This window comes from Neoarius graeffei, chromosome 27 (genome assembly GCF_027579695.1).
Source record: "Neoarius graeffei isolate fNeoGra1 chromosome 27, fNeoGra1.pri, whole genome shotgun sequence".
NCBI lineage: Eukaryota > Metazoa > Chordata > Actinopteri > Siluriformes > Ariidae > Neoarius > Neoarius graeffei.
In genome coordinates this window covers 2,565,302-2,580,399 of record NC_083595.1, presented here as the reverse complement: position 1 = coordinate 2,580,399, position 15,098 = coordinate 2,565,302, and the positions used below count along the sequence as shown (strand labels likewise).

Genomic DNA, 15,098 nt, shown 5'->3' with positions numbered 1-15,098 from the left:
ATGTGAACCTCTAGGATTAGCAGTTAATTTGAAGGTGAAATTAGAGTCAGGTGTTTTCCATCAATGGGACGACAGTCAGGTGTGAGTGGGCACCCTGTTTTATTTAAAGAACAGGGATCTATCAAAGTCTGATCTTCACAACACATGTTTGTGGAAGTGTATCATGGCACGAACAAAGGAGAAAAAGCGTTGTTGATGCTCATCAGGCTGGAAAAGGTTACAAAACCATCTCTAAAGAGTTTGGACTCCACCAATCCACAGTCAGACAGATTGTGTACAAATGGAGGAAATTCAAGACCATTGTTACCCTCCCCAGGAGTGGTCGACCAACAAAGATCACTCCAAGAGCAAGGTGTGTAATAGTTGGCAAGGTCATGAAGGAACCCAGGGTAATTTCTAAGCAACTGAAGGCCTCTCTCACATTGGGTAATGTTAATGTTCATTAGTCCACCAACGGGAGAACACTGAACAACAATGGTGTGCATGGCAGGGTTGCAAGGAGAAAGCCACTGCTCTCCAAAAAGAACATTGCTGCTCGTCTGCAGGTTGCTAAAGATCACGTGGACAAGCCAGAAGGCTATTGGAAAAATGTAGAACAAGTCGTTCTACCAAAGAATGGTTAAAGAAGAATAAGTTAATGTTTTGGAATGGCCAAGTCAAAGTCCTGACCTTAATCCAATGCAAATGTTGTGGAAGGACCTGAAGCTAGCAGTTCATTTGGTTAGATTAGATTAGATTAGATTAGATTAGATTAGATTAGATTAGATTAGATTAGATTAGATTAGATTAGATTAGATTAGATAGAACTTTATTGATCCCTTTGGGAGGGTTCCCTCAGGGAAATTAAGATTCCAGCAGCATCATTACAGATAAACAGAGAAAAGAAATAGAGAAAAACTGCTAGATAAATTAAAATAAATTAAGTATTTACATATACAAATAGAAAAAGAATAAGATATGGGGAAGAGAGGAAGAGGGGAGAGAGAGGAGGATGAAAAAAAAGGAAACCCACCAACATCCCAGAGTTGAAGCTGTTCTGTACGGAGGAACGGGCTAAAATTCCTCCAAGCCGGTGTGCAGGACTGATCAACAGTTACCGCAAACGTTTAGCTGCAGTTATTGCTGCACAAGGGGGTCACACCAGATACTGAAAGCAAAGGTTCACATACTTTTGCCACTCACAGATATGTAATATTGGATCATTTTCCTCAATAAATAAATGACCAAGTATAATATTTTTGTCTCGTTTGTTTAACTGGGTTCTCTTTATCTACTTTTAGGACTCGTGTGAAAATCTGATGATGGTTTAGGTCATATTTATGCAGAAATATAGAAAATTCTAAAGGGTTCACAAACTTTCAAGCACCACTGTAATAAGCTGTTTACTGATTTGTGAGTTTTCCATCTGGTGCTGCTCCTCTCACATCAGGCTCCCATGCTATCAAGTTTAAGAAGAAGAAGAAACCTTTATTTGTCACATGCACATTTCAAGCACAGTGAAATTCATCCTCTGCATTTAACCCATCTGAAGCAGTGAACACACACACTCAGAGCAGTGGGCAGCCACACCAGAGCGCCCGGGGAGCAGTCAGGGGTTCAGTACCTCGCTGAGGGCACCTCAGCCCAAGGCTGCCCCACGCCAACCTAACTGCATGTCTTTGGACTGTGGGGGAAACCGAAGCACCCGGAGGAAACCCACGCGGACACGGGGAGAACATGCAAACTCCACACAGAAAGGCCCTCGCCAGCCGCTGGGTTTGAACCCGGAACCTTCTTGCTGTGAGTCGACCGTGCTAACCACTGTACCAGTTTGTCCAGTTTGTACTCTTTACAACAAACACATTCAGTGTCAGTTTTCCGCTTGGCACACTTTCCACATCAGCACCAGATCGCTGTCGTACCCTTTTTCCTGCTTTCCCGACTTTGCGCTTGTAAAACACCACCAATTTCATCATGAGAATCATCTGATACTTCGCTGCTGAAATCATTTCCCAGATGTGGATCGTCCTTTTTCCGAGGTTCATACAGATATCTGGTTTCTCTGCTGTGCATAATGACTTGAAGATAACTCTTTTTCATCTGACTCAATTCAGGCTGACAAGTATGTTTACATCAGCTACACTTCACGTCCGGTATCTGGCTACCAACGACTTTACTTCACATCCTGGGCGCCATATTGGTTGCCTATGTGCAATAAAACTTGACGTGCCTTTGGACTTTTAAGCTTATGATAGTTAATCAGGTGGCTGCACTTGTGCATTATTACAATTAGGGCTTGTACTATCGATATCAATCATGTTTAAAAGCTGTACCAGGACCCTTTAATGCGACAGGCGATGATGGCAGTTCATTGGGGTTCATGGGTCTGGAGATTGTTAATCAGACTCTGAGAGGGGCACATCGAGGAAACCACCTTTTGAAGAGGAAGGCTTGGTGTATTCGTACTCCTTACGGTATGAATGCTGATTTGTCCCTGCCGTGTTTTTTTTTTTTAATAAATGAGTTTTAATATTGCGGAAACTGCTGATGTTGATGATGTGTGAGCATGAGTGGATATGTATGAGTGTGTACCTACAGGTGGAGATGCTCACTGCCTTCAGTGAATCGCCATTGGTTGATCATGAGGGTGTGTCCTTGGGTGTGGGCATTTCAGCTTTGAATACACACTCTGTGAACACTGAACAAGGCACTATGCAAAACATTGTGTGAGACGTTATGAGTAGTAAAAAATAAAACTCTTGTGTCAAGTGCAGTCTTTTCTTGTGTTATTAGGCAGCTGGGCCATAGAAGGTTCACGCTGCACGCTGCATGCTGCACGCTACACGCTACACGTTCACGTGAAGAACCGGACCCTGGGCCATTAAACTTCATGCTTGGATGTTCACGTGTTGCGTCTGTTCTACTTTGACCGAGTAACCAACAATATGGACTCTTCGGATGACGACGATTGCCTCATTCTGCTTTTACTGAGACAGAGGAAGAGAAAAAGGAACAGAATTTGGAGCCGAGAACACTTCCTTCTGAGAGAAACCCGTGGTGAATTTCACCGAACATTCTATAATCTGCTTGACAATCCCGATGAAGAACTATTTTTCAATTATACCATTCAATTATATTTTTTCTGAAGTTTTCCCCTGAAAGCATAGAGTTATCTCCCTAGACCCGTTCTGATTGGCTGGCGCGGCGGTGACCGCATGCATTGACTGGAATTTCCATCTTCACGCCTAGAAAAAAGTGTGCATGTTCATTTCTCGCTTCACGCATGAAGTGTGCAGCGTGCAACGTGAACGCCGTTCTATGGCCCAGAGCAAGTCATGCTACGTTTGTCCACTTTACACGCGTGTAGCATGCAGCGTGCAGCATGCAGCGTGCAGCGTGAACCTTCTATGGCCCAGCTGCCTTAGGCTCCAATAAAGTGTAAACTCTAACACTATAAATAGCGTGAGCAGTGATGACATGTAGAAAGTGATTAAATACACTTCTTTTATTGTTTGTTTGCTCCAGTGTTGTGCTGATTCCCAACTCCGTTTTTCTCCCCTTAGTGTACTGATTTCCCTGAGATTTCTGTTTTCTTGGTAGATCTCTTTCTTGTTTTGTTTTCTTGGTAGATCACAGTTCGCTTTACAGGTAGTCGTCGACTTACGACTGCGTTTGGTTGCGACTGACCGGTTGTAAACCGATCTGGTCGTAAGTCGGCCTGTGTTAAATGACCGTAAGTATATTGTGATGTGTAATGATATTGTAATCATCTTAAAGTCTTATTTTATCAACATTTTCTTATTTCATTACCTTGGCTCATTATTTGGTTGAAGTCAAACACTGCATACTACACTGCGTACAGTACAATTCGTTTAATATGTGCAAAACAAAAAATACGAAATACAGGTGTGAAAAATAGAAAACATTTTAGTTTGAAACATACCAAAATACAAATGTAAAACATAGCAAAATACAAAACTTAGTGACCGCTGGCATCACTGGTGCTTGGCTGTGGGTCGTCTACGTCATCATCAGCTGTTGCAGCGCTCGGGCTGGCGGGAGCACTTGCTCGTTTCATAAACCAGGAACTGGGGCGGAAACTGTTGTACGCGGTGAGAGACTGCCGGGAGCTGGGGCGGAAACTGTTGTACGCGGTGAGAGACTGCCGGGAGCTGGGGCGGAAACTGTTGTACGCGGCGAGAGGCTGCCGGGAGCTGGGGCGGAAACTGTTGTACGCGGCGAGAGGCTGCCGGGAGCTGGGGCGGAAACTGTTGTACGCGGCGAGAGGCTGCTGGGAGCTGGGGCGGAAACTGTTGTACGCGGCGAGAGGCTGCCGGGAGCTGGGGCGGAAACTGTTGTACGCGGTGAGAGACTGCCGGGAGCTGGGGCGGAAACTGTCGTACGCTCAGCTAGCTCAGCTGGGAAACACTTGCCAGTCATAACCAGACGGTCGTAAAGTCGATCGGTCGTAAGTTGCATAGGTCATAAGTCGACGACTACCTGTATTTCTCTTTCACAGTTATCACCAGAACACCAGGAAGTCCAACAAAGAGCACATTACAATTAAAGACACACTTTCATCTCACAAGACTTCATAAAGACTTTATTGGTTCGGTGTTGTTTTGAAAGCTGACTCGCTGAGTAAAAGTGAGTCATTCAATCACTGAAAAAAATCTGTCTGGAAAACTGACTTCTGGTCCAGAACGCTTATTTGTGATTGGATGTTCCTCCTGTCGGTCATATTACTGACTACTGAAAATTCATAAAAACATCTTTATGAACACAGGCAGGAATTATTCAAATGTTGCGCCCACCTGGCCATGACAGACCTAATCCTTAATAATAAATGTACTGATACCACAATGGAAATAAGTCTTTCTACACTTTATTGTGTTATCCTTGGTTTAGTTTCATGTTTATCAATTGTTTTGTATTTGTTTAGTTCTAACTTGCATGGGATTTTTACCTGAATAAATTCTATCTATCTATCTATCTATCTATCTATCTATCTATCTATCTATCTATCTATCTATCTATCTATCTATCTATCTATCCCACATCATTTTCAGTATTTTTAATCCTAAACACTTTAGAAGCCATGCTAGTTAATTCTCCTGTAAATCATTAAAGATTGCTGCATTTACACACACACACACACACACACACACACACACACATCTATTAAACGCTAAAGAGTTTTGTTCATATTTAAGCCACAGATGTTTATTTCTGTAGTTTATAAAATGTTCATTAGCTCTCATTTCAGTGATGCATGACGGGTAATTTAACACCAGAAAACCCATTAAAACTCTTGTGTGTGTGTGTGTGTGTGTGTGTGTGTGTGTGTGTGTGTGTGTGTTCAGCACACTGTGACATCATCATGGTTTTTTTTGTATCTGTATTTGGGGAAAATGGGAACGTTTGTGTGATGGAATCTGAATCAGTTTTACACTCCGCTTCCAGCTGCCACCGGATTATTCCAGAAAATAAAGAGACACAAAACGGACAGATGTCTCTCTTCTCAGAAGCCAAAAGAAGCCAAACGGCAAGAGAAAGACCTGAGAAAATTCTGGTGTGGTGGCAGATGGTTTCTGCTGAAAAACTCAATAAAACAACAGTCAGTGAATTGGAGTAGTAAGAGAGAGAGAAAGAATCAGAAAAATGTGCTCTGCGTGTTTCAGGCAGTGATTACAGCCTCGCTGTTTGGACTTTTCAGAGTTTAAACGTTTACCTATTGGAATATGGTTTGTACAAGAGCAGCACGAAGCTTCCTGAAGCTCTTTTTAACAATGAAACTGAAGCATTGCATGATGAGAAAATCACAGTGCAATACATCTAATTATCATGAATATTCTCAGAGACTGACGTCATGATGACTTGTGTAGAAATAAAGAATCAAAGCCTTTGTAGCTAAAATGGACATAGTTTCACTTCAGATAGACATCGCATCACTCGTTTTCAGAATTTTGTACAAAACCGTCGGGGTAATCGTTTGGAACATGGCAGCGTTCACTTTTTAATTTCAGTAGCAGAGATCTGTCACCTCAAACACCAAACTTCTCATCTCATTCTCATTATCTCTAGCCGCTTTCACATATATTTAGTGACCTGACGTGAAGTTAACAAACAGGATTTGAGTTCACCTGAAACTTGGGAAGGCAAAAGACGTAAGGTAATATCTCCGCAGCAGTTGGATGCTTTGCCTTAAAATATATGAGGAATAAGCACTGTTGGTCCCAGTGTCCTGTCTCAGAAACATGTGGTGCGAATTCCAGTCCATCACAGGACACCATGCACACACACACACACATTCACACCTAGGGGGTATCTGTGTCAATCTACCTCCTGGTATGTGCTTGGGAGGTGGGAGGACACCGGAAAACCTGCTGGCAACCAACATGGACACAGGGAGAACATCTGAAACTCCACAGACAAATTCAAGATTGGATCCTGGACTCTAGAGCTGTGGGGAACCAAGTGGTGGACAGACAGACAGTCTGTGAGGACCACAAAGGACTAAAGGTTCTCAAAATGATATGAAGATTTATCCATCCATCTCATTATCTGTAGCCGCTTTATCCTGTTCTACAGGGTCGCAGGCAAGCTGGAGCCTATCCCAGCTGACTACGGGTGAAAGGCGGGGTTCACCCTGGACAAGTCGCCAGGTCATCACAGGGCTGACACATAGACACAGACAACCATTCACACTCACATTCACACCTACGCTCAATTTAGAGTCACCAGTTAACCTAACCTGCATGCAGGGCTCGAAATTAACTTTTTTTCTTTGTGTCCCCCAGTGGTCCCGAATTCTGTGTTGTATTGTCCCGAATGGAAGCAATAGTGTCCCCATTTTTTTCCTCTCTGAAATAACCAGTGGTTAATATTATCATATGAAGTTACTATTATATTTGTAACTATGTGATTTTGAACCCTTTATATCATTTTTACAATAAGTCACAAGACACAAGCGACACATGTCCTATACATCATCTACTTCAAAATTACAGTTATTGCATTTTCAGTTTATTAAACTTTGGCGATCTCACTGATACTGATAATAGATACCCGTTTATTTAAAGGGGCCAACTAGCTCATTCAGAAAATGTTTCAACTCCCTACATCTGCAGTACACTTTAGTTGAAAATGAGACCCCTTTTATGTTCATTTCATCTACTTATACCTTGAACATCTGTGGGCACTTATAAGGCCAACTTATCATTTTCACCATTACCGTTATCCATAGCCCTGTGATGACCTGGCGACTTGTCCAGGGTGTACCCCGCCTTTCGCCCGTAGTCAGCTGGGATAGGCTCCAGCTTACCTGCGACCCTGTAGAACAGGATAAAGCGGCTACAGATAATGAGATGAGATCGTTATCCATTTTTATGAACTTTCCGTTACCCATTTTATGAACTTTCCGTTATCCATTTTTATGAACTTTCCGTTACCCATTTTATGAACTTTCCGTTACCCATTTTTATGAACTTTCCGTTATCCATTTTATGAACTTTCCGTTATCCATTTTTATGAACTTTCCGTTATCCATTTTTATGAACTTTCCGTTACCCATTTTATGAACTTTCCGTTATCCATTTTTATGAACTTTCCGTTATCCATTTTATGAACTTTCCGTTATCCATTTTATGAACTTTCCGTTATCCATTTTTATGAACTTTCCTTTATCCATTTTATGAACTTTCGCTGCCGAAACATGGGTGTAAATGTTAGCACCATCAGCATAGTACCCCGCCTTTCGCCCGTAGTCAGCTGGGATAGGCTCCAGCTTACCTGCGACCCTGTAGAACAGGATAAAGCGGCTACAGATAATGAGATGAGATCGTTATCCATTTTTATGAACTTTCCGTTACCCATTTTATGAACTTTCCGTTATCCATTTTTATGAACTTTCCGTTACCCATTTTATGAACTTTCCGTTATCCATTTTTATGAACTTTCCGTTACCCATTTTATGAACTTTCCGTTATCCATTTTTATGAACTTTCCGTTACCCATTTTATGAACTTTCCGTTACCCATTTTATGAACTTTCCGTTATCCATTTTTATGAACTTTCCGTTACCCATTTTATGAACTTTCCGTTATCCATTTTTATGAACTTTCCGTTACCCATTTTATGAACTTTCCGTTATCCATTTTATGAACTTTCCGTTATCCATTTTTATGAACTTTCCGTTACCCATTTTATGAACTTTCCGTTACCCATTTTATGAACTTTCCGTTATCCATTTTTATGAACTTTCCGTTACCCATTTTATGAACTTTCCGTTATCCATTTTTATGAACTTTCCGTTACCCATTTTATGAACTTTCCGTTACCCATTTTATGAACTTTCCGTTATCCATTTTTATGAACTTTCCGTTACCCATTTTATGAACTTTCCGTTATCCATTTTTATGAACTTTCCGTTACCCATTTTATGAACTTTCCGTTATCCATTTTATGAACTTTCCGTTATCCATTTTTATGAACTTTCCGTTACCCATTTTATGAACTTTCCGTTACCCATTTTATGAACTTTCCGTTATCCATTTTTATGAACTTTCCGTTACCCATTTTATGAACTTTCCGTTATCCATTTTATGAACTTTCCGTTATCCATTTTTATGAACTTTCCGTTATCCATTTTTATGAACTTTCCGTTACCCATTTTATGAACTTTCCGTTATCCATTTTATGAACTTTCCGTTATCCATTTTTATGAACTTTCCGTTACCCATTTTATGAACTTTCCGTTATCCATTTTATGAACTTTCCGTTATCCATTTTTATGAACTTTCCGTTATCCATTTTTATGAACTTTCCGTTACCCATTTTATGAACTTTCCGTTATCCATTTTTATGAACTTTCCGTTATCCATTTTTATGAACTTTCCGTTACCCATTTTATGAACTTTCCGTTATCCATTTTTATGAACTTTCCGTTATCCATTTTTATGAACTTTCCGTTACCCATTTTATGAACTTTCCGTTACCCATTTTATGAACTTTCCGTTATCCATTTTATGAACTTTCCGTTATCCATTTTTATGAACTTTCCGTTACCCATTTTATGAACTTTCCGTTATCCATTTTATGAACTTTCCGTTATCCATTTTTATGAACTTTCCGTTATCCATTTTTATGAACTTTCCGTTACCCATTTTATGAACTTTCCGTTATCCATTTTTATGAACTTTCCGTTACCCATTTTATGAACTTTCCGTTATCCATTTTTATGAACTTTCCGTTACCCATTTTATGAACTTTCCGTTACCCATTTTTATGAACTTTCCGTTATCCATTTTTATGAACTTTCCGTTATCCATTTTATGAACTTTCCGTTATCCATTTTTATGAACTTTCCTTTATCCATTTTATGAACTTTCGCTGCCGAAACATGGGTGTAAATGTTAGCACCATCAGCATAGTACCCCGCCTTTCTCCCGTAGTCAGCTGGGATAGGCTCCAGCTTACCTGCGACCCTGTAGAACAGGATAAAGCGGCTACAGATAATGAGATGAGATCGTTATCCATTTTTATGAACTTTCCGTTACCCATTTTATGAACTTTCCGTTATCCATTTTTATGAACTTTCCGTTACCCATTTTATGAACTTTCCGTTATCCATTTTTATGAACTTTCCGTTACCCATTTTATGAACTTTCCGTTATCCATTTTTATGAACTTTCCGTTACCCATTTTATGAACTTTCCGTTACCCATTTTATGAACTTTCCGTTATCCATTTTTATGAACTTTCCGTTACCCATTTTATGAACTTTCCGTTATCCATTTTTATGAACTTTCCGTTACCCATTTTATGAACTTTCCGTTATCCATTTTATGAACTTTCCGTTATCCATTTTTATGAACTTTCCGTTACCCATTTTATGAACTTTCCGTTACCCATTTTATGAACTTTCCGTTATCCATTTTTATGAACTTTCCGTTACCCATTTTATGAACTTTCCGTTATCCATTTTATGAACTTTCCGTTATCCATTTTTATGAACTTTCCGTTATCCATTTTTATGAACTTTCCGTTACCCATTTTATGAACTTTCCGTTATCCATTTTATGAACTTTCCGTTATCCATTTTTATGAACTTTCCGTTACCCATTTTATGAACTTTCCGTTATCCATTTTATGAACTTTCCGTTATCCATTTTTATGAACTTTCCGTTATCCATTTTATGAACTTTCGCTGCCGAAACATGGGTGTAAATGTTAGCACCATCAGCATAGTGCCAGGTCCGAGCCTAGTTGTGCTGCTGACTGACTAAACTTTCTGAACTAGAAAGACACCAAGAAAACTCACTTATTCTGTTGAACGGTATCTTCCGTCAATATCATCCACATCATTCCTGTTGTATTTTATAACGTGTCTAACAGTGTTCATTCAGTTCATTCAGTTGCTATAGCGTTGCCTGCAGACCAGGCGATGACACTTTGGATCCTGAAGGTCCCGGAGACGTTATGTCTGGGCTTTCAGTTTCTTCCCCGCGGTCGGTCCGCTTCAACCACTTCAGCATTTTTGTTCTGGCAAGAGTCGGCTCAGCGTGTGCGGTAGCGATTCCATTCCAAGTCCATATAATGCGGACACCGGCCGAAGATTCTAGAACAGAATGCGCTGCTCTGTAGCCTACGGATGCAGGTGCATCGAAAGTGTAGCTACTATGTATTTTTCGCTGTTAACGTTTTAAAATTAACAAATTAGGTGAATGTCTACGTATGTGTTACGGCTTTGTAAATAATATTAATGTCGAACTTTTTTTTTCTAGATCTATTTTTTTCCATTGTCCCGGGATTGTCCCAGATATGATAATTTTGTGTCCCGATGACATTTTTTATGGTCCCCGGGACATCGTTAGTTTCGAGCGCTGCCTGCATGTCTTTGGACTGTGGGGGAAACCGGAGCACCCGGAGGAAACCCACGCGGACACGGGGAGAACATGCAAACTCCACACAGAAAGGCCCTCGCCGGCCCCGGGGCTCGAACCCAGGACCTTCTTGCTGTGAGGCGACAGCGCTAACCACTACACCACCGTGCCGCCATATTCAGAAGGTTTATTTTTAATAAAATATCTTACTATTGACATACTTTTTTCTGAAAAGTTAAAAACACAAAAGATTCACCTCTGGTTGATGAGGTTAATGTGTGTGTGTGTGTGTGTCTGTGTGTCTGTGTGTGTGTGTGTGTGTTCTCTGTGGACTTCTCAGATCTTTTGGGGTCCATGTGTTTGTTTTGGATGAGTTTTCTCTGGTGAAATGCCACTATACGTACATAAACGCATAAACACACACACACACACACACTTCATCTGCTTTACACAGAAGACCAAATGTCATGTATCTGGCAGGAAGCCACAGAGCGACATCTGCAAGCTGGCAGCACATCTTTCACTCTGTGTGTGTGTGTGTGTGTGTGTGTGTGTGTGTGTGTGTGTGTGTGTGTGTGTGTGTGTATGTATGTGTGTGTGTGTGTGTGTGTGTGTGTGTGTGTGTTAGCCCAGATGCTGTCACGTGTTTGCATTTCAGTAGGTTCAGTGGGAGAACAGGAGAATTTGCATCACAGACAGAAATAAAGGAAATCAGTGATGTGAGATGATTTAGGTGTGAATTAGAGGATAAGTTTATGCCATATCAGGTGAAGTTTTCAGGGTGAACACTGAACACCGAACACTGTTACACTGAGAGCACTGTGACACTGGGAACACTGATACACAAAGAGCACTGTTACACAGAGTACTGTTACACCGAACACTGATACACAAGGAGCACTGTTACACCGAACACTGATACACTGAACACTTTACACTGAGAGCGCTGTTACACTGAGAGCGCTGTTACACTGAGAGCGCTGTTACACTGAGAGTACTGTTACACTGAGAGCGCTGTTACACTGAGAGCGCTGTTACACTGAGAGCGCTGTTACACTGAGTACTGTTACACTGAGAGCACTGTTACACAGAGCACTGTTACACTGAGGGTAGCGTTCCGCTGAGAGCACTGTTACACTGAGGGTAGCGTTCCACTGAGAGCACTGTTACACTGAGGGTAGCGTTCCACTGAGAGCACTGTTACACTGAGGGTAGCGTTCCACTGAGAGCACTGTTACACTGAGGGTAGCGTTCCACTGAGAGCACTGTTACACTGAGGGTAGCGTTCCACTGAGAGCACTGTTACACTGAGGGTAGCGTTCCACTGAGAGCACTGTTACACTGAGGGTAGCGTTCCACTGAGAGCACTGTTACACTGAGGGTAGCGTTCCACTGAGAGCACTGTTACACTGAGGGTAGCGTTCCACTGAGAGCACTGTTACACTGAGGGTAGCGTTCCACTGAGAGCACTGTTACACTGAGGGTAGCGTTCCACTGAGAGCACTGTTACACTGAGGGTAGCGTTCCACTGAGAGCACTGTTACACTGAGGGTAGCGTTCCACTGAGAGCACTGTTACACTGAGGGTAGCGTTCCACTGAGAGCACTGTTACACTGAGGGTAGCGTTCCACTGAGAGCACTGTTACACTGAGGGTAGCGTTCCACTGAGAGCACTGTTACACTGAGGGTAGCGTTCCACTGAGAGCACTGTTACACTGAGGGTAGCGTTCCACTGAGAGCACTGTTACACTGAGGGTAGCGTTCCACTGAGAGCACTGTTACACTGAGGGTAGCGTTCCACTGAGAGCACTGTTACACTGAGGGTAGCGTTCCACTGAGAGCACTGTTACACTGAGGGTAGCGTTCCACTGAGAGCACTGTTACACTGAGGGTAGCGTTCCACTGAGAGCACTGTTACACTGAGGGTAGCGTTCCACTGAGAGCACTGTTACACTGAGGGTAGCGTTCCACTGAGAGCACTGTTACACTGAGGGTAGCGTTCCACTGAGAGCACTGTTACACTGAGGGTAGCGTTCCACTGAGAGCACTGTTACACTGAGGGTAGCGTTCCACTGAGAGCACTGTTACACTGAGGGTAGCGTTCCACTGAGAGCACTGTTACACTGAGGGTAGCGTTCCACTGAGAGCACTGTTACACTGAGGGTAGCGTTCCACTGAGAGCACTGTTACACTGAGGGTAGCGTTCCACTGAGAGCACTGTTACACTGAGGGTAGCGTTCCACTGAGAGCACTGTTACACTGAGGGTAGCGTTCCACTGAGAGCACTGTTACACTGAGGGTAGCGTTCCACTGAGAGCACTGTTACACTGAGGGTAGCGTTCCACTGAGAGCACTGTTACACTGAGGGTAGCGTTCCACTGAGAGCACTGTTACACTGAGGGTAGCGTTCCACTGAGAGCACTGTTACACTGAGGGTAGCGTTCCACTGAGAGCACTGTTACACTGAGGGTAGCGTTCCACTGAGAGCACTGTTACACTGAGGGTAGCGTTCCACTGAGAGCACTGTTACACTGAGGGTAGCATTCCACTGAGAGCACTGTTACACTGAGAGTACTGTTACACTGAGAGTACTGTTACACTGAGGGTAGCATTCCATTGAGAGTACTGTTACACTGAGAGTACTGTTACACTGAGGGTAGCATTCCACTGAGAGCACTGTTACACTGAGAGTACTGTTACACTGAGAGTACTGTTACACTGAGAGTACTGTTACACTGAGAGTACTGTTACACTGAGGGTAGCATTCCACTGAGAGCACTGTTACACTGAGAGTACTGTTACACTGAGGGTAGCATTCCACTGAGAGCACTGTTACACTGAGAGTACTGTTACACTGAGAGTACTGTTACACTGAGGGTAGCATTCCATTGAGAGTACTGTTACACTGAGAGTACTGTTACACTGAGGGTACTGTTACACTGAGAGTACTGTTACACTGAGGGTAGCATTCCACTGAGAGCACTGTTACACTGAGAGTACTGTTACACTGAGAGTACTATTACACTGAGAGTACTGTTACACTGAGGGTAGCATTCCATTGAGAGTACTGTTACACTGAGAGCACTGTTACACTGAGAGTACTGTTACACTGAGAGTACTGTTACACTGAGGGTAGCATTCCACTGAGAGCACTGTTACACTGAGAGCACTGTTACACTGAGAGTACTGTTACACTGAGAGTACTGTTACACTGAGGGTAGCGTTCCATTGAGAGCACTGTTACACCAAACTCTGTTACACTCAACATCAGTGTTTAATCAGGGTTTCATCTCTTTGTCCTTCTGATTTATAAAGTTGATGCTTAGTGCCGAAAAATAACGCTGGGTTTTAAAGGGCTGATTGCTTCTTCAACAAAATAATGTTTTGAATAAACAGTCATATTTACCCACATTTAGCATGTGTGTTATTCTTCTTCGTAATTTTGCTTTATGTTTATCCATTTCGATTTTTGCTTCGTCATTTAGGTTTCCTGAACGTGCAGTGCTGTTTCACTGAGATTTAGAAAGAAAAGACAGAAACTTCCTGCTGCTCCTACGATCCAACAGTTCTATCCATAATGCATTTGGTATATGTTACATTCCCTGCAAACCACTGCACATCGAGAAAGAAAGAAAGAAAGAAAGAAAGAAAGAAAGAAAGAAAGAAAGAAAGAAAGATCGAGGGATGGATGAGATGGAGCATTATTTTTGTAACTTATTCAAGTTGTCTCTCTTCCTCATGACATTCGTAATATTGATTCTCTTCTAACCTTCAAATCCCACCTGAAAACACACTTTGTCAGACTTTCTCTTTCTGTCTGACTTCAGCGCAAATTACTTTTGCAGTTTTATTTTATTATATTGTATTTTAGACCTTGTATGTTGATTTTTATTGTGTGTTGTGAGGTGTCCTTGAGTGCCTTGAAAGGCGCCTATAAAGAAAATGCATTATTATTAATATTATTATTCTCCTGCCTTGTCCCCAGACTTTCAGTATGAAATATAGACGGAAGTGTCTGGAGCGATGACACCTTACCGTGTGCTTAGAAGGATATTGACATTACACTTCAGCTGAAATGACTAATCGATTCTCCATGAAGTGGTCCACCCTCAAACCAATAAACAATCCAATAATTAATAAAGCTAGATCAGAACTTTTCATAAAACAAGCCTGAGGGCCAAAATCATTAAAATGATTTACAGTTCTTCCTTACTTTGAGCAGATTTCCCCTTTAAT

The 15,098-nt window shown here is 41.9% G+C and overlaps 1 protein-coding gene across 1 annotated transcript in view; it reads right to left on the bottom strand.

Annotated features, from left to right (window-relative positions):
- lrp1ba (low density lipoprotein receptor-related protein 1Ba) overlaps window positions 1-14,091 on the bottom strand; it is a 453,831-nt gene extending 439,740 nt beyond the window's left edge. Inside the window, exons 1-13 of the mRNA XM_060911172.1 lie at window positions 14,056-14,091; window positions 13,784-13,869; window positions 13,597-13,699; window positions 13,325-13,410; window positions 13,121-13,189; window positions 12,951-13,019; window positions 12,781-12,849; window positions 12,611-12,679; window positions 12,441-12,509; window positions 12,271-12,339; window positions 12,101-12,169; window positions 11,901-11,999; window positions 11,672-11,745 (exon numbers count right to left, since the gene is read on the bottom strand). Of these exons, the coding sequence (XP_060767155.1) occupies window positions 11,672-11,745; window positions 11,901-11,999; window positions 12,101-12,169; window positions 12,271-12,339; window positions 12,441-12,509; window positions 12,611-12,679; window positions 12,781-12,849; window positions 12,951-13,019; window positions 13,121-13,189; window positions 13,325-13,410; window positions 13,597-13,699; window positions 13,784-13,869; window positions 14,056-14,091 (967 nt within the window). The remainder of the gene's footprint in view (window positions 1-11,671; window positions 11,746-11,900; window positions 12,000-12,100; window positions 12,170-12,270; window positions 12,340-12,440; window positions 12,510-12,610; window positions 12,680-12,780; window positions 12,850-12,950; window positions 13,020-13,120; window positions 13,190-13,324; window positions 13,411-13,596; window positions 13,700-13,783; window positions 13,870-14,055) is intronic.
- Between the last annotated feature and the right edge of the window lie 1,007 nt (window positions 14,092-15,098).